We start from the raw sequence: 23444 nt of genomic DNA, 5'->3' as shown, positions 1-23444 counted from the left end.
CGTCCCCTAGTCAGGGTCACGGCAGGAGGACATCACTTTAGCTCACATGCTCTTTTGCCAAACCGTATGCAATTTGCTTGAAATAAAAGGCGTTTTCAACTGCTGCTGCTCATGCGAAAGCTTGCTGAGCGGGGAGAGGGCTCGTGCAACGTGAATTTATGGGCGCTCGGCTGCAGCGAGGCAGCAGCAGGACAAGCCGAGCGAGGCAGAGCATTTTGTGCAAGCGGAGCTGAGCTGCCAGGGAGTCACCGCAGCTTTCGCAGTGCTTTTCAAGGGAATTTTCCACTCGGGCTGTCAATTGTTTTGGCCCGAATAAAATGCAGTCAACGCATAAATGAGTTGACAAGTCGTTCTCTGCACATACTAAGTTGCTTTTATTAATCCAGAACTGCATGCTACAGATACTGTACAGCATGAACATTTATTCATTACAAAAAATGGCTTCCAAACCATTAAAAATGAAAATCGGAATAAGAGCATAAAACGGAACAGTAACATCACAACTGTTAGGAAACATTCAAAGTATTCACAAAAAATGTTATAGTTAGCATCTTAATAAACCAGAGAAAAATCTGAGACAGTTTTACAATCGCTTCATGTCAACTACAATGGCACTGAATGAACAGATGAACAATTTTTCAGCTTTATACAGCGTTTTTTGCAACATCAACATGCCTAGTTTTTTTTTTTGTTTTAAGTTTGCTACCTACCTGTATGTAGTAAGTGTACATAAAAGTGGCAGTCTGATTTTCCTTTTATGAATAATCTAATATACAGAATTTGGCCCTTAAGGGTTTATACCTCTTCATTTTAAATGCTTTCCGGACAATCTGCTACCAAACACATCTGTTATAGGTGACATTAAAACTACATACATACCTACCTATGTAACATCACAGCAAAACATGATGAACAAAAAAATTACAGCATTAAAAAAAAATAATAAAGTTGTCGGGAGAAAGTTAAAAGTCACTGAGAATTTTGGCACATAAAAATTTTGCACACAGCCTACAGTCCTAATGGCGCAGGGGATCCAGCTGCAGTTCTGAACGGGAGACACTTGGACCTTGCTATTTTTCAAACAGCGTTGCTAAAAATTCCCTTGCTAAATTTTCAAGTCTTTTCATGTGTAATGGCTTTTAAAGCAATTTTTTCTTTACACTATTGATCCTTGAAAAATGCATCTGCGAATGTCCATTTGGTGGCAACTGTGTTTCATACAGAAAAAAAAAAAAAAAAATCACGAAAGGAAATCAAAAAAACAAAAATCCCGGAAAAAATATATATATACACATTTATATATAAACTTAAAAACCTTGTACAAATGAGTTGTTATATATAAGATGCTTACACTAAGGGAAAAAAAACTTTATACAATGTTTCGAGAAAAAAAAAGAGGAAAAAAACATTTAAAAAGGGACAACATACAGATACAACAAGCAATTTCTAAAGCAATAAATACTACTGGTCCAATAGCGTTGTGATACTTTTAATTGTTGAGTAGCGTTCCCTCCCCCAAAAAGAACAACACCATGGAACAAGGTATATTAACACATTTTTTTTTTAACCCTTTGTTTCTGTACATTTAAACAATAACAAGTAACATCACAATAAAGGTTGTTTCACACGAGGAAGAAAAAAAAAAGAAGTAGTAGCGGCACTGCATTCACTGTGCCCTTAAAGGTTTAAAAACCAGATGTAAAATGATTGGTTCGCAAGCTCGTATTTAATACAAATAATAAAGAACCAATGCCTCCGGCAAGGGCTGCTTCAAAATTGCTTCTTTTTTTTTTTTTTTTTTTAATTTTTAAAATCAGTCTTTAAAACTAAGCTATTGGAACTACATAACAATTATGTATATATATATATTTTTTAAACGCTACAAAGACTTTAAACAGCTGTTGATAAAAATTTTGGCAGAATCATGAGGCTTTTCTCATCTACATATTTAAAAAGGAGAAATTGAAATAAGAATGGGTCAAATATTGACCAATGAACTCGATAAAACATCAACTAATGTAGCCACGTGGCACGAACTGGAAACGAAACCGAGAAACGACGACGAACGGCGGAGACGACGACGAGGAGGAGGAGAAGGAAAGCGAAAAAAAAAAAAAAAAAAGGAAAAAAATGAAGAAAAAAACAAAAGGGAAAAAAAAAAACACACAATTCCCAACAGAATCCAACCCCCCCCGAAGGAAACCGAAAGGGCGACAGAGGCTAAAGCTATTCTAAGGACTTGGTTACGAGGGAGAGCGGCTGGGGCTGCGGCCCCGGCAGCGAGCTGTGGGGGTGCAGGGAGGAGGTGGAGGGCTGCGCGAGGGGGGCGGCCGGCGGGAGGGCGGCCGGCGCGTGGTCCAGGGCCCCGTTGGGGCAGCTGGCGGCAGGCAGGGCGCCGGGCTTGCTCGCAGCGCTCTCGGCGAGGACGAGCGAGGATGGCGGCGGCATCATGACCAGGTGCGCCAGCGGGTCGGGCTTCAAGGAGAGCGAGAGGGGTTGCGTTTGTTCAGTCTGTGGTTTCGAGTCTCTGGAGGGGGAGGCGAGCATGGCGGGGGAGGACGGAGGAGAGTCTAGTAAGCTTCCATCTGAAGAGGGTGGGCTGACGCAGCTGCCTTCACCTTGTATGTAGCGAACGCACTTTTTTTTTCTCCTAGAAACAGGGAGAGAGCGCTCTGTGAGTGAAGGGCAGGGATGCAGACAGACAGTTAGCTAGAGCAAAGAGCCACCAGGCAGCTCTCGGGGCTCTGAGCGCCCGCGCCCCGGCCCTACGTGCCGTCCTGGGGGGCTGCCGGGGCGTCCTCGGCACCCCGTCCGCTCGGGGACCCCCTGGGCTAACCATCTGGCGAGGGATCGCCCAGTGCCTCTTCGTCCCCCTCCTCTGCAGGCCGCCTCCTTTCCCTATTTATTTACTTTCAGGCTAATAAAATCTGGTACGGGGTTTCTGAGCCCACTGTGCTGATCTATAGACTCTACTTTCCTCCCGAAAAAAAAATATTTATGTATATATCCTTAGAAAATAAGAACTCTGGGTGTGTTGATCGTCCCCCAGCGCTGTCCACCTCAGTGGGGCTATCTCTACACCTGCGTCACCTGGCGTCTCTTACGGTGCTCTGCCCCGGGAGGCAAGGCCGGCTGCAAACTACTGCTCATTGCTTTCTCCTCTGTTAGGAACCACACCAAATCCAGAAACGTCAGAGTCAGACAGGAGGAGTATATAATAGAGAGAACGAGAGAGGGGAAATAAAAACAAAACGAACGAACAAAACAAACAGAAGAGGGAAGAAAAAAAAAAAACAAAACAGAAAAAGAACAGGATAAATAGAGTATGATCCAAAATAACAAGAATAACTGGTTGTATGGCCTGCAGGTTGTGGCTTTAAATTGACTCAGTTTTACTTTTTGTTTCAAGGGAGAGTGGTAGATTTGGGAAGCTGCTTGTCTGCGTTTTGGGGAATTTTCCTCTGAGAGGCCATCCATGGAGCTTCAGAGTGGGATCCAATTTCAGTAGGTGAAGAGCACGACGACAGGCACAAGGATGAGAAGCAACATGGCACTTATTTCATACCGGGAAATACGAGCCTCATAAGAGCCGTTCATCTTCAAATAAATGAGTAAGTGACCCGACAGAGATCTTTTCTCCTCCCTCTGTCCACTTAACAATGTAAAGGAGCAATGAAAACAGATGACAGTTTCACACCATCTCTCTTGCCAAGTGTATGCAAGACAATTCTAGCAGCAGGACAGAAATAATGAGGCAAACAACCACAGCATCTGGCAGAACGACGGTCAGTGGCCACCTTGACCCTCCTAATGACAGCTCTCCAGCCCTCCTACTCACAAGCACGCTTGCCATGGGAAGTGCTGACCACTGCCACACAGCCCCGCGTCCTTGACCACGTCTGTCTAAAGCGGCTCTGCCGCAGAAACTCTGGACACTCAGCCAGGCTGCACAAACCCGCTGATGTGAGGGAATATCTTGCTCTCCCCCTCGGGGGTGCCTCACGCTAGCTCAGCCACTCCACCAGGAGAAGAACCCGAGCGTGGCGCAGAAGCTGAACGTCGCTGGGTGAAATTCCCCACTCGTTCAGGTGCCCTAACTGCATTGCTGGTAGCCAACTTGCTCCCCTCTGTATGGCAACTGCATTTGACTTGGGTCGATCCAAGGTCCTTTATCTAGGCAATGGGGCTAGACGTTTCTAGACTGCAGGGGAGATCTAACCAGCTACAGCTTGGGGTTAGGATATCTCATCTCCCATGGCCAGGAAGGGAAGAGCTCCCCCAGCACCCCATCTCTCCACCTACTGCAGTGGGGATCAGCGCTGTGACATCCCTTCCTCCAGTGAATCAGGGAACAGCCTGGGGCTCTGCTCCACGTTCCCCACGGCAAGGTAAGGGGTTAGGGCTATTAGAGTTATAACCACGTTAGCCTGCAGATCAATACATGCTAAAAAACTAAAGACATCCATGCAACTTAAATGTTAAAAAGAAAGAAAGGAAGAAAGATAGAAGACAGCAAGTGAAGGCTGTAAACCATGCTTTATTAGAGCAACGTTAAAAGACAGAAAAAAAAAATTAACTTGGTGGGCTCAAAACAGAACCTGTTAATTCTTCTACCATCAACAAACAGCGCGGGAAGCCTCTGGCACTTGGCTAAGGACAGTTCTGCTGCTCCTCGCCTCTGTCTCACCACTTCCTAGCCTCAACTGTGCAATGCTGCCAGACCCCAAATTCATGGTGGGACTTTCTGTACAGCTGCCAGTGGCAAAGCAGAGTACTGGTGTTCGCAAATTTCTCTGATAACACCTGTGGGGAAAGGTGGGTTTTCACAATTTGGAGAGTGCAGGGCTTGTCGTCTCCCCCTTCTCTCCCTAATTAAAATAATTTGCAAGCAGAGACCCAAGCTCTGCCCACCTCATTGACGGTGGTCCAGAAGTTATTCAGCTGGATTGCTCTGCACCTACAAGGCAGTTAATTATTTCACTGGAGGCAGTTTGAATCTGGTATGCCAAAAATTAAAAATGATTTTGCTAATACTGTTTGAGGTTCTGTGGCCTGAAAGAAGGTGTTTCCCATGGCAAAGCAGACTTAAATCAGGTTACCACAGAACTGTCTTTCTGAGTTTGCAGAGTTAACAACTCTTTTAGAGCTAAAAACACTGGTCTGTTACCTTAAATAATTCCCCTTTGACTAGGATTAAGGTAGCAGAATGTTTCCTCTGTTTCTTTTTTATGTTAAACTCTTAAATAGTGGCCACTTTTGGTCTGAAAAACCATTTACTTAGATCCTGATGGTTCCAGGGAGGCCACTTCTCCATCCCCAGCCTGTGCCATTCCCACCATGTGCTACCTGTGGTCATATATGGGACAGGGTTAGGTGCGCCAGAATTAACAGATGGGTAAAACTCCAAAATCTGCAAGCCAAATTTTACCAGAAGCAAACAGCTTCAGGCAACTCTGGTGAAAGGGGTAAGTCACCATCCGGGGAACATTTTGTGCCTCAGTTTCGCTGTAATTAAAGAGGAAACAAAAATGCTATGTATCCCCTTTTAGAAGCACATTGTGAGGATCATTCACTTGTGTGCCACTCTGAAAGTGTCACCTGCTACATCAGTACGGCACACACCCACCGAACTGATCCAGCTCATGCTGCCATTGAAACTAGCCCCAGGACAGCATCAGAAAAGCCAATAATGCTGCAATTGCCATGGGTGAAAGCCACAGATGACTACAAGGGTTTATTCGTTTGCTATGAGCAAAGATGTCTCAGTTTCTATAGTATTAGCAAACTGCATATCTTTGGCACCTTCCTAGGATGCGCTACAAAAACTACCATGCTATCAAATGCAACGTTTTAATGGTTAGGACCACAACTAGGGAAGAAATGCTCTAAAATCTACCTAGTAACAAAATGCCTCCATGCATTAAAACAACAACAAAACAAAACAAACAAAAAAACTATATCAGTAAGCCTCCAGTTATCAACTACACCGCTGAAAGGTACTGCACTGCTCTTAACTAATTCTGAAATAGATCTAAAAGAGTGGTCTCTAATGTGCAGCAAAGATTTCTGATCAAAACCTGGCACAAGTTAAGAGAGGGTTTATGCTTGGTGTGTAACCTAAGCACTGCACAGACTGCCGGAAAAGTCCCCTTGCTGATAAAATGTAGTTTTAAAAGTCTGACGTTTCCTTAAACTGCTAGGGAAAGATAAAGCAACACAAACACGATGTGCCCCCATTCTGGTGCTTGGCATACTGAACCTACCACGCTTCAAATACTGTATCTCTAGACTACACGAATATCGGTTGATAGCATGTAGTAAAATAACCACAGAATAAAGCCTAATTAAACACTGCATTGGCGTTTAAGCCTTTGGTTAGCGTAAGTCTCCTGACACAGGGAAGGTGCTTACTCAGCTCTTCTGGTCTGAACTCTTCTTCCTTTCCTTTCCTTGAGCTTTAAGAAACCGTAACTTTCAAAACCCGTTTAACATATATACTGGTATCTAACACCTCAGCCCCGACACCCAGTACTAGCATTACTCAAATGGGACGTTTTTGGTGCCTTATCTTGCATATACAATACCACCCCTGGTTCATGTTTTCCTCGACACTAAGCACAAACAGGACTGCGTGCATACACAAAATATGATGAACATCTGATCTACATTCTAAATGAGATGAAGCACATGGGACTGGCATGAGTAAGAGGGGAAAATGTGGGAGAGGAATCACTACACATAGAGTGTGGTTTGGGTTGAAATACCTACCATCATAATATTCCAAATTCAAAGACTGCTTGTATCAGAACAAAGAAACAACAAATTTAACCAAATGCGATCATATAAGGAAAAAGGAATGAGAAAAGAACTACTCGGTATCCCTCCACCAAGAAAGAAGCATGTACTGAGTTATACATGAAATTAAACTCCAGTAGAACATGGGCTGTCGAAATTTGGGCTCACTGATGTCTTTCACCTCCTTTTAATGCTGGAAACTGTCCTACTAAAGTTGGAATTAGTTTTGTCTAGAGCTCAGGAGTTTACAGCTCACATGCTGGGATAAAATTTAGAAAAAAATATTTTCAGGGGAAAAAGAAAAAAGACATCAGATCATTTAAAAAAATGTTATCTACATAAGCCTTACCAAGGCAAATAAACTCACAGGTAGGGATTTAATTTTGCAAATAACACCAAAAAAGTGTTACCATATAAGCTGTAAACACTGGCTTTTATATCTATAATCATTTGAAAAACACTAGTGCTGCAGATCCCAGAACATTTTAAGCCTTTGGAGGCAGTGGACATAAACCCAAACAAAAGACAAAATATAGATGTCCACCTAAACAATCTTTTTTGCTGACAATCTGGAGGGAAAAAAAAAACAACGACAAAACCAACTGCCAGCTTCAAGCACTTCAAGTTTTCTTGTTCCCAGTTCTACCACTAGGGAGAGGTTATTGGTAAAGAAAGAGAGAAAATGGCATTAAATTAGCAAGAAATTCCAAGGATCAAAGATTATTAGCAATTGATGCTGTGGGAGAGAGAAAGGTGGGGAGTGGGGAAAAAAGATTAAAAAAATAAAATCACACAAATGCACTAAGAGGACAGATTGCTTTTATTTCCCCAAAGGCCTAATGGGTAGTATTATACCTGCATGGTTTGCACCATAAACTCTGTCGGTCAAGCCCGAACAATGCCCGACACTTCTTTGGAGTATTTGCATCTGTTAGCATAAGGTAAACACAAAAAATACAACACAATGGTGGATAGAGCTCATTTGGACTGTGTAATCTTAGCTACAGCTACGTTTAGGTTTTAATCACCTCCGTTTTATTTGGTAATCTCCCCTCATACCAAGGGCACGAATAAACAGGACTTTGACAATGAGCCAAAACAAAACCAAAAATCTCCGACACCGCCGTGCCTGTGTCCGGCGTCGGCACCGCACTCGGTGCCGTGCTACCGAGGGCTTTGGGGGCACCCCACAAAAATGTGACTTTCCTGGATTGGAGGCCGGGAGGGCAGGGCTGTGTTTGAGCCAGGGATCAGAGAGGCTTAAGGCTGATGCTGTTTTACAGTGGGTTTTTGGCTAGCAGCAGCAAAGAGGAAGGAAAAAAAAAAAACACAACGAAAAAAAATAAGCAAAACCTTTTCAGAGAGACGATAACTCATGGCAGTGTCCCACTCCCTTGTGTCTTCTAGATCACAACACAAAGCTACAAAGCAACAAGGCAGGAAAAAAAGGGGAAAGTACCAAATAAACCAGCTGCAAATCAGCCATAGCGAGTCTGGGAAAACTATACACACCTGCAGGGGCCGCACCAGTTATTCTGTTGATCAAGGCCAAAGCGCGCTCGGCATTTCTTAGGAGCGCTCAGGTCTGAATGAGTTCAAGAAAAGCGAGCAGAAAAGGGGGAGAGGAAAAAGAAAGGGGAGAGGGGGAGAGAGAGAGAGAGAGAAAGAGAGAGAAAAGGGGAGAAAAAAGAGAAAGATAAAAATAAGGAAAAAATAAAAATAAAAAAGGGAATAAAAATCAATGTCCTCGTTATTAATTGCAAAATATTGACTTTTGATTTAAAAGTTAAAAAAGTGATAATCACATTTTTATTCAACTCTTGAAATTAGCTGTTGCAATTAAAGCTGCAGTATCCCTTTATAAAGGACTGTTTCTTTCCCTTTTAAAAGAGCAGGTAGAGGAAAGTCATTGTGGCTGGTCTAACAGGATGTTTCAGGCGAGATTTATTTGGGTTGTTTTTTTTTATTCTCTTTTTTGAGAGGGGAAAAAAGGAAGAAAAGAAGCTGAGTATGGAAGTTAGATCCTGAACATGCTTTTTTCTTCAACTCAGATACAAAATAAAAATAAATAAAGAGGAAAAAAAAGGAAAAAAAAAAAAAAGGAAATTATATCTCCTGGGATAATGCAGCTTTTGGAATAACATTCAATTTATTTCTTTTTATTAATTTGTATTTAAAAGAATGGATAAGAATAAGCAGATTGCGAAATGAGCATGTTAGTATCAGCCAGAAAATAAAACGTAAAGCATGGCAAGGTGCTGAGTTAGTAGAGCTAGTGAATTGCAATGAATAGGCTTGAGCAGAAAGGCAAAAAAAAAAATTCAGAACTAAAATAATAATAATAAAAAAAAATGTGTACGCATGCTAATGTGAGAAGACTTAGTGGGAGCCATGAAAAATGCCATTAGATTAAGGAGGTTCATTACTGACTTGCTTCCATTCTTTATCAGTCTCTTTAAAGAAATACTGCATATTCAATTTGCACAGTTAGTACAACTCTTGCGTTATTTTACTGTATTACGTTTTAACAGCAATTGTTACAAAAAAACGAAAACGAAATTAAAAAAATACTATCAAACATATAATAGATATAAAGATAAATAGATAATAAATATTATAAAAACGTGTGGATGGTATTTTTTTCTTAATGTCATAAGTGTTTAATGTTAAAGTCTATAATGGCAGGAAAAAAAAATTAAAAAGCAGTTTATAAACTATTTTAAATGACTCAAAATGACGTTAGCACCTGTAATCGGAGGAAGTGAAAGGCAAGGATTTAGGAAACATTCGCTGTGTTCTGAAAAAAAAGAACAAATTATACAAAGGCTTCAAAAAAATTAAGTCAGGGCTTCTTCAAAATTGACTATGAGATTGCCTATGCAGTATTTCTAATTTCCTATATAGAATGGCAAACCTCCTTAATTTAAAATGGGTGCGATTTACCACTGTAAGGCATGCATCAGAACATACAGGTACAGCCCAAATTAATACCAAACACATACATACGTACGTACACGCACACACATATGCGCAAAATAAGCAGACAACTTTATCAACAACAGCATAGGCATTACCACTATGGATCTGCAGTTAAAGGCTGGGTAATTACTAGGAATAAATTTGGCTAACGTCACAAGAGGCTCTTACATGCAATGGCTTGGTTACTAGTTTTAGAAGGGCAGTAACGCGTAAATAACTAGAGTGCATTAAAAAAAAGGCTGCCTGCTATAGGGACCGGCTCCCCGTGAGGCCAGGAGACTCGAGCCCACCTCCCCCGAACCTAGGAGCGTCACACCAGGACTGCCACACTTCCACTAAACGAGATATTTAGACTTATTTTTACTTACCGTTGGTCTCTCCTGGCTGCTTATCCCTTTTCCTCTTCTTCTTCTTGCCCTGTGTGACACACACACAAAGGAGAAGGATTAAAACCAAGCCGAAACAAAGCCTTGTCCTTGTGAGGCGGCACAGAGCGACGGGGCAGGGGCCGGAGGACACCGGGAGCTGAGCCCGCTCCCCCCATCCCAGTGTGGCCGAGGGGTCCCAAGGGGATGCTCGCGCCCTGGGGATAGCTCTGCCTGCCCCCCACTCTGTGCTAACACCCGCCCCAAAGCCGCGAGCAGCCGGAGGGGGTGCTGGCAGGCTTGCAAGATGCTCCTTTTGAGATGAGATTGTAATGATGGCACACGTTTGACACACACACTCCTGCATCTGGAAGTTTCACAAGTTACTTGTGGCCCCATATGTGCAAGCTGGGGAGGGGAAGGAAGAGGAACAGAGGAGACTGAAGGATGGGGGATGCATGGGTGAGGTGAAAGTGCGCCCCCGGAGTGCCCTGGCACCCAACGCTGACTGCTAAAGCAGACAAGGGAGTCGTGATAACGAGCAAAACCTAAGCTGCAGCTCTCTAAGTGCACTCACAGCCTAGGGAACAAGGCCAAGAAAAGAAAAAACAGATATAACCAAGACCCTTTCCACATTTTGCTTGATCGCAAAGAAAATGAGCAGTATTTTGCTAAACTGTGTCTATGTCCCAAATACTGCCCAAGGAGACGATGTGATTTGTCATGGCCTCTAACCGGAGGGAGGAAGAGAACAGACGAGGTCGGGTAAGCAGGAGCTGGCCGCTTCTCAGTTTGGAGAAGGCAGGACCAGGAGCACCAGCCTGAGTTCTAGGGAAACCCAACAACCATCTGCTACGAGAAGAGTTATAAAGTGATAAGCATGGCTCAAAAGAGAAGCTGTTTTCTAAGAAAATTCTTCTAACACTGAACTACAGAGTCTGCAGAGCACAAAAAGGCCAGCGCAAGACGATAGAGTCATTTTGTTTTCATAGCTCGCCAGCTACTAAAAGCAACAACTTTGGGGCCAGCAATGTCAACTGTGAGCAGCGCGGGGATTCCCGCTTTTGAAGATGTGGTGGTAGGAGAAGTTGGTGAAAAGACACCAGGCCAGCAGTCCCTTGTGGGCAAGAGGGAACAAACACGTCTTGGAAGAAGGAATCTCAGAGCACTTTTGAAGGGCTGGACGTATCTGTGGGGAAGCCAAGGGGTTCTCCCACATAGCGGACTCCTCAGAAGGTTGGTCTGGCTCCCAGCTACATGGTTAAGATCGGCTTCAGCTTGGCACATCCAGTGTAACATTTGGCTCGCTCTGATACATATCAGTAAGAAATTCCCCCAGTGTGAATGCTGGATTCTGATCTGTTATTGTCGTGTTTCTCCTCCCCAAAAGCCAGCTGTCTGGCGTGGGGCTTCTGTACTCGCTCCCCCTTGCTTGTAAACTGCCCCCCTGCTGTCCAGGCTGCGATAAGTACAGCCTTGTCTGAGAAAGCCTTCTTGTGATGGAAAAAGCAGTGTGCACAGTTGATTTTAAATGTCTTTCAAGCAACATGCACATAATCCTGCAGCCTGAATGCTGCTGAAAAAAACATCTTGGACACCTCTGAGGCCATTTTGGGAAATATGGAAAGTTTGGGAGATATGGGAAGCTCCGAGTCAATTGCCACAGCACCCATTAGTCTAACAGGACAGGAAGACAAGACAGACAAGCACTGCTCCTAAAAATCCTGAGAATAAAATAGGGGAAAACATGGATCCTGAAGTCCACACAACACACAGAAATACAAGGGGCCCAGGCTCTGCTCCATCTACGTTAATCTAAATTGACAGTAATTCTGTGAAAGTCAGTGAATTTTTCCAGCTTTACAATGTAACTGAAACCAGACAATTGCCTAAGGTTCGTAAGCCTGATTTCTATTTAATCTCAAGGAGGCCACTTACATAATTAACAGACCGCATCTTGTGGCCAACTTGATTCATTTCTCAGTGCATTTGAGAATTGAAGGGCCGGTCTAACTTAAGACCTCATCACTTTTTCACTTGATGGCCAGCCAGAACACAGGTCAGGAGCCATCAGCCCTTTACAAACTTCTTCAAGCCAGGTATTTAAATACTATAACCCCTTCAGGGAGCAATCTATTAAAAATGACTGATATACAGGAATGTCAGCCAGGGACCAGGAATTTCTGGTTCCTCTTCAACACAAGCTTTCCTAACAAAGAACTGAAAAAGGTCCCACTAACTTCTCTGACATTCTTTGCAAAGGCAATAGGGAAAAACTACCACGCTTTCTCATTCAATTTTTGCACCACAAGAAGATATTGCATAGCTAAATTAATACATGGACTTTAGGAAAGAATTACAGCATCAGTTCTTCAAGCACTCGGCAGAAGACAGCTTTGTCTTTGCCTCAAATTGTCCTCCTAAGACAGGAGCAGATGGTCTGTAACATTTTTCATCATCATCCTATACAAATTCTAAGGCTGCAAGGAAATGTGGAGGTACGTACTTGCTAAATGTTTTGGCAGCTCTCTCGACAGAGCCAAAGCAACATGGGTTTTGACAAGACTGAAGAGTTCTTTGGTACTAATTTTCCAGACAACCGGCAGGCAAAGTGACTAGACCCTTACATATTCCTGAGTCCAGCACTCAGTGCCACTTAACATCTCCTATTAGATCTCAGGAAGAACGAGCGTGCCTTGTGACACCAGCAAGCCACAGGGGATTCACTGAATCCTTTTCTCTTATTCAAGAGCAGGCTGAAAAGCTGCATTTCTTGAATGCAGAGCTCCTATTTCCGAAGACGTGGGCTACAGCTGGCCCCATCCTCATGCCTAATGGGAAATGCCTAACGATTTAACCATTTCAAGCACCCCAAACATGCTCCCATTCTAGATGTGTGAAGGTCTTAAGGTGCTATGAAACGCTGCGGGAGGTGGGGAACTTGGAGAGCTCTGAACGGATGGGAGAGGGAAAAAAAAATCCTGCAGATGATGCAATCGTGTGATGCAAAGCTGCTGCGCTCTCCTCAGGCAGGAAGGTTCCCCCTGAAGGTCACCTGGGGGTACAGCATCAAGCCGCTGGGAAAGTGACGGCTTTCTCATCCTGTCCTTTTTAGCTCGAGAAGAAAGGGTTTCTCAGTGCTCACACGGTGAGGACAAAAGTAAAGGTCCTAAGCACTTCAGGCTTTGTACATGCCCATCTGTCGGTGGCACAGTCACCGTGCAGAATGAGCATTCCCGAAGCCTCAGTCGAGCCTATAACTCTCTTTTGAACACCCAAGATGACAATACTGCACAGTGCCGAGGAACTACCTCAAGCCTATGGTCTGACAGTCTCAGGCCAGACTATAACGAAAAGAAAGGAAACGTGTTCTTAGCAGGAGCAGTGCCTCGTTGGGCTTAAAGAGGTTTCCTCTGTCTCTGAGGAGCACGCACCACTACACCTCCAGCGACAAGCAAAGGAGGGAGCCAGGCAGAGCCCAACGGAAAGAAAAGATGATCAAGAAAAACAGGAGTATTTCAAAAAATGTCCTTAAGTAAATGAGCATGTGTATTCTCTACTGCTGAAACGCTGGAAGAGCACAGAGAGATGCTGCTGCTCTAGGCTTCGCTGCAGACTGAGACCTGGTTTCACACACATACACGTGAAAGCACAAATGCTCAAAGAGGTAAACATTGCCATACAGAAAGCACATAGTTCATGTGACTTAGGCAAAACGGTGTTTATGGTAAAATAGGCAGTGATGATGGCAATGATGGAAGAGACAGACTTCAGCAAAAAAAAACATGTAACACTGTACGTAACTAACATCAAATGTACAGATACTAGTCCCCAAACCTGCATGGAAGTCTATCTGCAAGGTAGGGAGCAAGGTTTATTCTAGAATCAGATACCTTGAAAGCTTTGGGTGGTTTTAATTTTTTAAAAATGTTTTTAAAACCTAGATGCTGCTATAACCCTAGTAAGGAGGGTTTAGAGTTCCCACCAATCTACAAATATGTCAAAAATTTATGGGTTTAAGCTTGTAAACACTTACTACCAGATGCACTGCTTACCCTTCATGGAAGAAGGGGTTATATACTATTAGTAAGTGATTACAACACTGGCCTTACATTTTTAACAGACGGAAAATTCTACTACTTTTAGCTACAAAATGGGCTTTCCGAAAGGTGGATGAGGGAATCAATCTTAAGAACACTCCATGAATTGATCACAAACTCCAAAATACTCTTCAAAAAAATGATGAGGGGAAAAAAAAAGATAGTATGGCCATGAAAAAGCAGAACATAATCAAAATATACAACAGTAGAGCGTGGAATAATTCATTTAACCCCACTTGAGAGTAAGACTTTCAAACAAGTCATGCTTTTGGTTTTGCCAGTCCTTCTCTGAAGCTAGGATAAGTCATTCTTCCACTTTCCACTATACTCTCACACAGATAAGCACAAGACACTAATTATTCATATTTTTGGTGGAAAGGAGAGGAGCCATGCTAGGGGAATTTTTTTTTTGTAATATATATATGAAATAAAATTTAAAATGACCAGCAAGCCAAATAGCATCTCCAGATGCTGGTAAAAGTGAAGGCAAGAGTTTCTTCACAGAGCTCTACTGTCATGCCCCAATTCTAACCTTTTACTACACCCATAAAGGAAGCCTCTTCCAAGTGGAGGGCTGTGAATTATCCCCAATAGTTTTAGTATCAGAGAGGGAAGCGTCCGTTGTTGTTACCAGATTGGGATCCTGAGGCACGCTTTCCAAGTAGTGCTTGTGTGCAATGTGTGGTCGTAGTTCAGCAGGTCACATATACATTTCTACAAGCTCTACTACTAAAAAAATTTCCACCTACATAGGAACCTACATAGTTATCCCGTGCGGACCAGCCTGGGTACAGCTGCATATGAAGCTGTCGTTCCTTTCTTGCTAGTTCATAGTATTTCGCTTGTTCTTCTCTGGATAACGCATGCCACTGAGGTGAAGAAAAGAGAAAAAGACAAAATAAAAAACACAAGTGTGGTGTGGGTTTTGTTTGTTTGGTTGGTTGTTTTTTAAGTGTGTTAACAGCAGAGTATGTTATTTATACATAAATACAGCTAGAATTGATTTTCCCAAACAAATAGGTAAAACAGATGATCAGGCACACTGACATTCATATTTTATGTATAACTCCAGATTATAACTCCAGTTAACTCGGCTGAGTCAAAACTAATCACTTTTATTCACTGAGCCCCTTCATTTTCCTGATGAGACAATTAAGAAAACTAAACAAAAGCAAAGAACAGAGGAGAGGACCCAGAAGCTGAAGCACTTGCCCTAAGTCAGATCTCAGTTACAGATTTACAGATGTTCTCCCTCTCCCTTCTCCACCAGCATCTCCTCTTTTCCTCCAGCTCGCACAGCTTGTAATACTTGTACCACACTTCCCAAAGGCCTCCCCCTCCCCCATTTACTTCCCTGCCCATTTGTTGGACAAAACAAGAAACCTGAGATTCCTCCATCGCCCAGTCATGGAAATAACACTGAAATAATATTGCTACTAATTAACTTTCCCCGCTCCCCATGAATGACCCCACCAGCAAAAAGTGTCTGCAAAAACCAAACCAAAACAAGGCCTTTGGTATAGTTGGATTCTATGAACACAGAGTACTTCTCTATCCATTACCAAAATAAGAGGGAAACACACCAATTCGGAAGGACACAACTCCCTCTCTCTGCAAGCAGTGTGAATCCTACTGAGGGTCAGCCCGTGTCTGTGCTTCTCCCTTGTTACCTACCCTTCGACCGAGGATTTGGTTGATGGCTGCGCTCTCTTTCAATGTGCATTCTGCTACAACTTTTGCTCTCATTTCCTTCATATACAACATAAATGCATTAAGAGGTTTCTTTATGTGTGGCTTCTTTTTCTCTTCTTCTTTTTTGGAGTCCTGATGTTTTCTGAAGGGTAAAGATACAACAGACAAAATCCTCACAGTGAGAACTCTTGTGAATTTATTAAATTAATCCCCTCAATCCCTTAACATTAATTCTCAGAAATTAGTCTCTAGAAAGAGGAACAGAAGGTTCTCTAGAGCCTTTACCCTGGCTGCTGTATGAGAACAGTTTTAACAGCATTATTAAAAAAAACAGTCTCATGTTTATGTAATATCGCCAAGTACATCCTCAGCCCCCTAGAATAACCTCAGAAAGAAATGGCCACCCAGAAAACGGGTTCTTGCTTTATGGGGAGGGCTTGTGAGCATAATGGTGAAGGAAATAATTACATCCCATCATCCCTGGCAACTGAAATGCTGAAAATGTTAAAAAATATATACATATATATATCCTACAGCAAAAACATTTGCACAAACCCACACCTTTCTAAAGCTACACATGTAAAGGTGCTACTTTGGGTAGCAACACATGGGAAGCAAAAACTTACGAGCTGTGGAGTGAGCCGACGTCGCTCTGGGAAGATTCTTGTTTGACTGTTGGTGTGACTATGGCCGGATGAGGGATTCCAGTTGTATGTAAACTATGGTGTGGCGGGACCATGTGTGGAGGAAACCTAGAGGAGAGAAAGCTGTGTAAATCGTCAGAATAAAAATGAATGAATGGGGAGGGATGTGTACACACATTAAAAAAAAAAAAAGGCATATAACAAGCACATGACAGCTAGACAAAGCATATGAAAGCTGGCAGCATTAATTAGCAATAAATTAAACATAATGACTCTTCCAATGTCATTAAAGCCAATCTTCCCCTTCATTATCATTACTGACATGAGACATCATGATTTTTAACATCTTTAACAAAAGGCAAATTCAACTGGATGAACTTGGGATGAAAGTGGAATTTCAGCTACCTGCAAGAAAATCCACTGGTCTATTTCTTTACTGAGAAATTATCTGTGGCAACCAAGGAATCAATTTTTATCGTGCTGAATCACATTGTGAATTTGGGATGACATCTTTTGTTGCATATTGACAGTAAAATAAAATATTAATGCCAACACAATCTAGATGCGTTTTTGATAATCCTTATAGAAGCCTCATTAGCTACATTTTGTTGATGGAGCAAAGGAAAATAGTTATTTGTGTCTAATATATCCCTGAGCCACACTGCTTTAACAGAAGTTTGGTGGATTGTGGAATTAAGCCGATTTTGGTCCATTATGGTACCCTAGGAAGGCTTAAATTCAAATCAAATAACGAAGTAGCTTTTCTAAAGACAAAAAATGTTGGCAGCTTTATGGTCATATACAGGGACAGGCCCGAGTCCTGCAACTGGATTCAGAGAGATGTGCAATCCTTCTCCTGCATCTAATTGCTAGGCTGGGGCCCCAGCACAAACACACCACTATCGGTCAGGCTTTCTAATTTTTAACTGAAGTTAACAAACTTGTCAAAAGCATTACTGACAACTTATCATTATTCCTCAATTATTTTAAAAAGGTTTTGCAATGAATAAGGAAAGCGCAACACAACTGAGCTACTGCCTGTCCCTTAGAAACCCCACACACCCAAAGTTCATAGGTTTCCAGGGAATGGGATCTAGCCTAAACTTTTGGCTTAAAAATACCTTCCCACAAAAATCCAAGGCTAAACTGATCCAGCAAACAAGAAGGGTTTTTTTTGTTGTTGTACATTCCTACACTTATCCCAGATTTTGAGCCATCTTGGTCCAAATAAAGTACCCTGAGAATATGGAACATGCAATGGATAAAGAATTATGTCTTCTATCATTTATACATAATGTTCTTTTTTCTAACAGGGTTTAAAATGGGGTGACAGACTATGGTTAAGCAGACTGTGTACAATTATCAGAAATATAACGAGACTTCTTTATGTTTATTCCTCTCTTATAAAGTCCATTCCCGAGCTTGAAACCCAAAAAACTGCCTAGATATTCCTTATATTTAAGATGACACAGAAGTACTTTCATAAACAAGAGGTATTGTCCACGATGAGCTCTGTGCTTCTTTGTCTACCAGCTGGTAGTACTCAACATCATGAGACAGAAGTATTTTGTCTTTGAGGCAGTGGTGGGAAGAGCAGGGACTAACAGGGAGAATGTGAAATTGTTCAGACTGCAGAGAATTGCAGCTCCTGTGAACGAAGACATGGAGAAAAGGAAAGGAGGAGGCTGTGATGGCAAGGCAGGAGGAGAATGGCCAGCAAGACGGTCATTCCTCTTTGGATTTCTACTTTTGCTAAAGACTCATGGACACGAATCTTCAAGTGGATTGGCAAAACTCTGACAAAAGAAGCTGGGAGAGAAGTGCACGTCTGGGGAAATGCTTTGATGAGCGGTATGTCAGAATGGAAGGGAACGGCGAGGCTGCAAGGAGACCAATGTCCAGGTCCCACTTCTGCCATGGCACTGCCCCACTGTCACCAAGACACAACCTGGACCTTTGCATAGCTTTCTTCTGCTCTCCTCTCATGGCTGGACATAGTTAGAGGTGAAGTTTGTTCCCACAGTGGATGGGGCCTTCAGACACAGTGCAATGCAAACACTAAAAACTGAAAGCGAGAGTCCGCAGGGGACTGCTCTTTAAAAATACGTATTAATTTGAACATGGGTGAAGATAAAACCTATGGCAAAATCCTGAGCTCACTGACATCAGTACAAGCACTGTGATAAAAAGTCGGCACACATCCTATCCGATCCTAGGCTGACTGTGCAAAGATCCAGCATTGAGGTGAGGGCGATGCTGCTGGGGCTGGCTAGGGTTCGAGCTGGAAAGAGCCAGAGATGATGGGACAACAAAGGATGAAGATGGAGACGACAAGCCTACCTTCGGAGAGCAGGCAGGAGGAGCTTGAGTGACATGAGGACACAGGACAGAGGGCATGTACCAGCAAGGAGGAACAGCCGAGCGCAGTGGTAGCACAAGGCCAGCAGGGTATGAGGGCCTGAATGAGGTTAGGGTCATCACTGCAGAACGGCTCCCAGATAGCACAGAAGGCTGATTACAGCTGGAGTTAATGGGGACAAGAGGTGGTAGTTGTTAAGCTTCTGAACGGGACCTCTGGAAGCGGCCGTGATAACTGGGTCATGGACTGGCTCCCTGAAAGAGGATCTGGTCCAAAATGAAAACTAAAATGCACTGAAAAGTGAACACTGCCTATATGCTGAATTGTTGTGTGGTCAGGAGCTCCGAAGGAAACAAACTCAACAAAATATAGGGGCTTATTTTGTCAGTTTACTTTTGATGAAGATTTAAGTATCTCCAGCTAATCAAAAACTGAGGAGGGTGAAGAAAATCTGCCTGAAATGCAACTCCTCCCCCAGTTACAGGAGAAGTGTTTTCCCCAGTTACCATTTAGGAGAATGAGTATCCGCACATTGGAGGAGTGGCCGTGTGGGAGGAAGGGCAGCTGAGGAGGAGGTGCCTACACACACGTTGTGCAGAAGCCTGGCCATAACCAGAAGGATGGCAAAACCTCACTGAGTTCAGTGGGGCTGAGACCATACCCAGCGAACCCTAAACTCCAGAGACATGGTAACCTTCATCGGCAGGCAGCTACAGCTCTGCAGTTATTTTGGGGCTGGCAGTTTTCCCAAAGGAAGTTTTGTGTTCACTACCAGCGACCATTTATTATTACGCACTAAAATGCCCATCTGACACAATGCTACCCATCAGATTTACACGCTCCTTCCTACGTTTGGGGCTGTACAAATGTGCTCCAAAACCCAAAGTCAATCACACCACCCCACGGGCTCCGAAGAGCGAGGTGTTAGACTCCAAGTCCAAGTGCCTACTGATTTCTGTGCAGACACCCAGTCACATGGCAGTAAGAATGGGGAAGGAGCGTTAATTTTTAAGTTCCTGGCCACGCTCCAACTTCAGTAATTACATTCAGCAAAAGTGAATTTCCTCTGAAATTTCAATTACAACAGGTATTTTCCACTGCCACCACTTAACTGCTGTGCAGTGTTTGTCTGGTGCAATTCTGTTAAATTATTTCCTGATTTCCTCTCCCAGCAGTTGTTTTTTCACAGTGGGTCCACTGTTTGCCCATCAGTCAGTTAACCCTGTCTCAATTTGCATTACGGGCGTATTACAAAGGGGTAATGAAGGATCAAGAGATGTTATAAGCACATTGCATGCTTCAGAAGCGAGAGGGATGATGCTACAAGCGGAGAGAAGAGTTGTAAATGGTTAAAACAACCTGAAGACACTACCTTAATAGTTTAAACCGTTTATTAAAATCACTATTAGTCACCCATTAACCTTTTATAAACTATTCATAAGCACTCTCTAACTAATGAAGTGTAATTACTAAGCTCAGGGAATATTCAGGGCTGGGAAGCATTATGTGCTCCAAAGGTCTGCATCACAACGCAGGCAAGTGCGGGAATCCCCTTTAAAGCAAGGCTCTGGAAGGATGTGGACGAGGTCTTGGAGGACAGCGGGCTGAGGCTGGGGTCTGCCCTGGATTCACCGTTTGGCCAGAGCGGAGGGAGCAGCCCTGAGGCTCGTGCCTCGCTGCAGGGATGCTGCCCGCAGGGCACGTCTGCAGGCACGCCGGGCGCTCGGGGCCAGGGCTGCCCCGCCGCTGAGTGCAGGTGCTGCACCTGATACGGCCGGCGTGAGAAAACGTGTGTCGGAGCACGGTCTGCCCAGAGGGTGTTCCCAGCTGTGGGAAACCAGGAGGGGAGTTTCTGGGCTGAAACAAAGGATAAACATCTTAAATCTATTCATCGGCCTGCGTCTGCGCCTGGGCGCGTGTGTACGTATGGGCACACGTCAAGACAAAAAGAAAGGCTGTGCGCCTATACGCACATCCCTCACCTTTGCCTAAGACATCCCCCCGTATTTTTTTCTCTAGACAAGGATTCCATGAATTGCAATAAACACCCTAAAAATTCTAAGTAGCTCATTATACACCAGTGTCTCCTTTTATGGCTCCAAGCCAGAATATAATGATGAGTCTTAACTTGTTAAGGACAACTAATTTTTTGTTCCTGGCTGTCTCAAGGGCTTCTCTCTTACTCACTCTCACTTTACTTCACTGTTGACATGTTTCTGTTAACTGGATGTCATCTGCCTGCCTTGATTTTATGCACAAGCAGTGGGATGCATTTTTCTGTGCAACAATTCTGCTTTGAGTTGCATTAGATTTGTCATTATTCTCTCATTTTCCCCTTGCACTTGTAACATTTCATCTATTCCTGCCTTATTTTTTGAGCCACGGTGCACCCACATTATGGTTTATACATGATCTTGCTCCCTTTGAAGCCGGCAGATTTCAGAGCCAGCCCTCGTCAGGAGAAGTGCCTGCTACCAATTTAGCAGGCTGAGGGCCCCGAGCTCCAACAACTCAATCTAAAGGGGGTCACAGGGTGGCACAAGCGAGTGTCAGCAAGTGCTGTTTAATTGCCAATCTAGGCTTCTCCATGGTGTTTAAAGTATAATGACCCATCACTTAATTCTGAGAAGTCCTGGCCCTGCTGCTGAATGGAATGAATATCAAAGGATGTGCTAGAACAGGGCAAGGAGCCTACATTTCCTATAACTGCCATAAGTATAATAGACCTCTACTTCTGTCGTCCCATTACCACAATAATGTATTTAATTTGCTGTGTACTCTTTTTAACTAGATACCTTTCATAAAGCCTATCTTGGGAATATAGCCTCCCCCCTCCCACATCCCCCCTCCCCCAAATGACTAGCCTCTCTAATAATAATTAAACTAAATCAAGCTCTACTTTGCCTCGCACCATGCCTGCAAGTCTTTTATAGATATTAAAAAAGATTAAATAAAGGGAGGGAATCATTGTTTAAATTTGCAGCTCTCTCTCCACAACCCAGGATTTTTTTCCCTGTGCTGGGTCTATTAATTTTTTTTCAAAAAGTTGCTTTTTCCATTGTCTTTCTCTATTTGCTGGAGCGATGTGGGCAAATTTTAATTTTTGCTTTTACTCTGCTTATCTAAGGCACACAACACAGTATTTCCCTACCCATTCACTCACGAGCTCTAGTTACAGGTTTCCCTTGCTCAAGGAGGTGTGTTCCCCCCCACCTAATCTTCTCCTCCTTAAATCCTCTATATGCCAACCTTCACATATTAAACTGCAGAGACGGAGAGGAAGGGACAGAGAAGGGAAGAGACGTGGAACCTTGCTATGTAATGCATGCTAATTTAATTATGTGCCATCATCAAAATGGATTAGCTGTTTCAGCCCATCAGGAAAGTCTAAACCTCCACCGATTTAATTAACCAGACTGAAAATCAGATGAACAGAAAATAAAACTATCATTAGGAGCAATTAGTGATTACTTAAACATAGTGCTGCCAACCAGTTTGTAAATAAAACTAGCAGCCCCTGGAAAATTAGATGGAATTAATTGAAGGTAGGGAGGGGGAGAAATATATACTTCTAAAGCTTTAAGGGTCAGGCAGGCCCTTTCATGTTGTCTGTCAGTGTTTGGAGCTTTGGTAGGGAAAATACAGCGCAATAACCTTCCTCCCAACTCTGCTTGAAGAGCAGCCCCCACCCCGCTCCCCGGCCTCCCCTCTCGCACACAGAGCGCTGCTCTGGGTGATAGCCACCGAGAAAGCAAAAGGTGGCACGACTTCTCCTCCTTGCTTTTTCAACATCACATTCTCACAGCTTTTTCATTTAGTTGGCTTTTAAAGATGACTTCCTGCTCCTCCACCTCTCCCTCAAAAACAAATTCTTAAAGCCCAATGAGAGCACTGAGACATCCTCTTCTGATCAAATTGGAAGGTACTGCTCGCCCTCTCCTCCTCCGCCCTACCAAAAAACTAAGGACGACTGTTTAACTGATGTGCTTTCAGGAATACGTTTCCTAGATGAAATGCCCTCCTCTAGAGGGGGTGGCAGGAGGAGTTACATTTGCTCTTGACTCAGGACCTCAGTATTTGAACTCACCTTGACATGGAAGCATTGACGGTCAGAGCTGTTGGGTAAGGGTGGCGGAAACCCCCTGTCGTGATTGGGTACACTGGCTGACCTTGCCTGGCAAAAAGAAGGGAAAGAGAGAATGAGAGAAAGAAAAAAGGGTTTAAAAAAAAAAAAAACTTCTCTCTGCACAGTAAGCTTTATTCTCATTTGATCAGAACAAAAATCTTGGGGATTGTACAGCAAGGATCAAAGGAAAGAAACACAGAACAATTTGAATGCCACAAATCTGATAGGAATGGCTAATTAAATTTTATAACCTCTGCTTATGTCAATAGAGACCCTCTCCCCAAGCTGAAACTAGGTGTTTTGTTGTAATAATTAAAGGCGAAGTCTCGCTTGCTTTAATGGAGCCATCACACTAATTGAGGGCTACACATCCAAAGGAAAACA

General features: G+C 43.3%; 1 protein-coding gene across 30 annotated transcripts in view; it reads right to left on the bottom strand.

Annotated features, from left to right (window-relative positions):
- Window positions 1-357: 357 nt before the first annotated feature.
- TCF7L2 (transcription factor 7 like 2) overlaps window positions 358-23444 on the bottom strand; it is a 178000-nt gene continuing 154913 nt past the window's right edge. For 3 of the 30 annotated variants that reach the window (XM_040562877.1, XM_040562886.1, XM_040562878.1), the window contains 8 exons: window positions 23022-23108; window positions 16558-16683; window positions 15914-16073; window positions 15001-15108; window positions 10143-10191; window positions 9542-9592; window positions 8308-8380; window positions 358-2650 (listed from right to left, as the gene is read on the bottom strand). In XM_040562877.1, the coding sequence (XP_040418811.1) occupies window positions 2227-2650; window positions 8308-8380; window positions 9542-9592; window positions 10143-10191; window positions 15001-15108; window positions 15914-16073; window positions 16558-16683; window positions 23022-23108 (1078 nt within the window). In that variant the 3' untranslated portion in view covers window positions 358-2226. Of the gene's footprint in view, window positions 2651-6767; window positions 6794-7650; window positions 7724-8303; window positions 8381-9541; window positions 9593-10138; window positions 10192-15000; window positions 15109-15913; window positions 16074-16557; window positions 16699-23021; window positions 23109-23444 lie in introns of those variants that run through there. The other 27 variants (XM_040562884.1, XM_040562875.1, XM_040562874.1 and 24 more) reach the window with 19 other exon arrangements.

Source organism: Cygnus olor, chromosome 7 (genome assembly GCF_009769625.2).
Source record: "Cygnus olor isolate bCygOlo1 chromosome 7, bCygOlo1.pri.v2, whole genome shotgun sequence".
In the NCBI taxonomy this organism is placed as follows: domain Eukaryota; kingdom Metazoa; phylum Chordata; class Aves; order Anseriformes; family Anatidae; genus Cygnus; species Cygnus olor.
The sequence above is the reverse complement of the archived record's forward strand: the minus strand, read 5'-3'. Positions and strand labels throughout refer to the sequence as shown.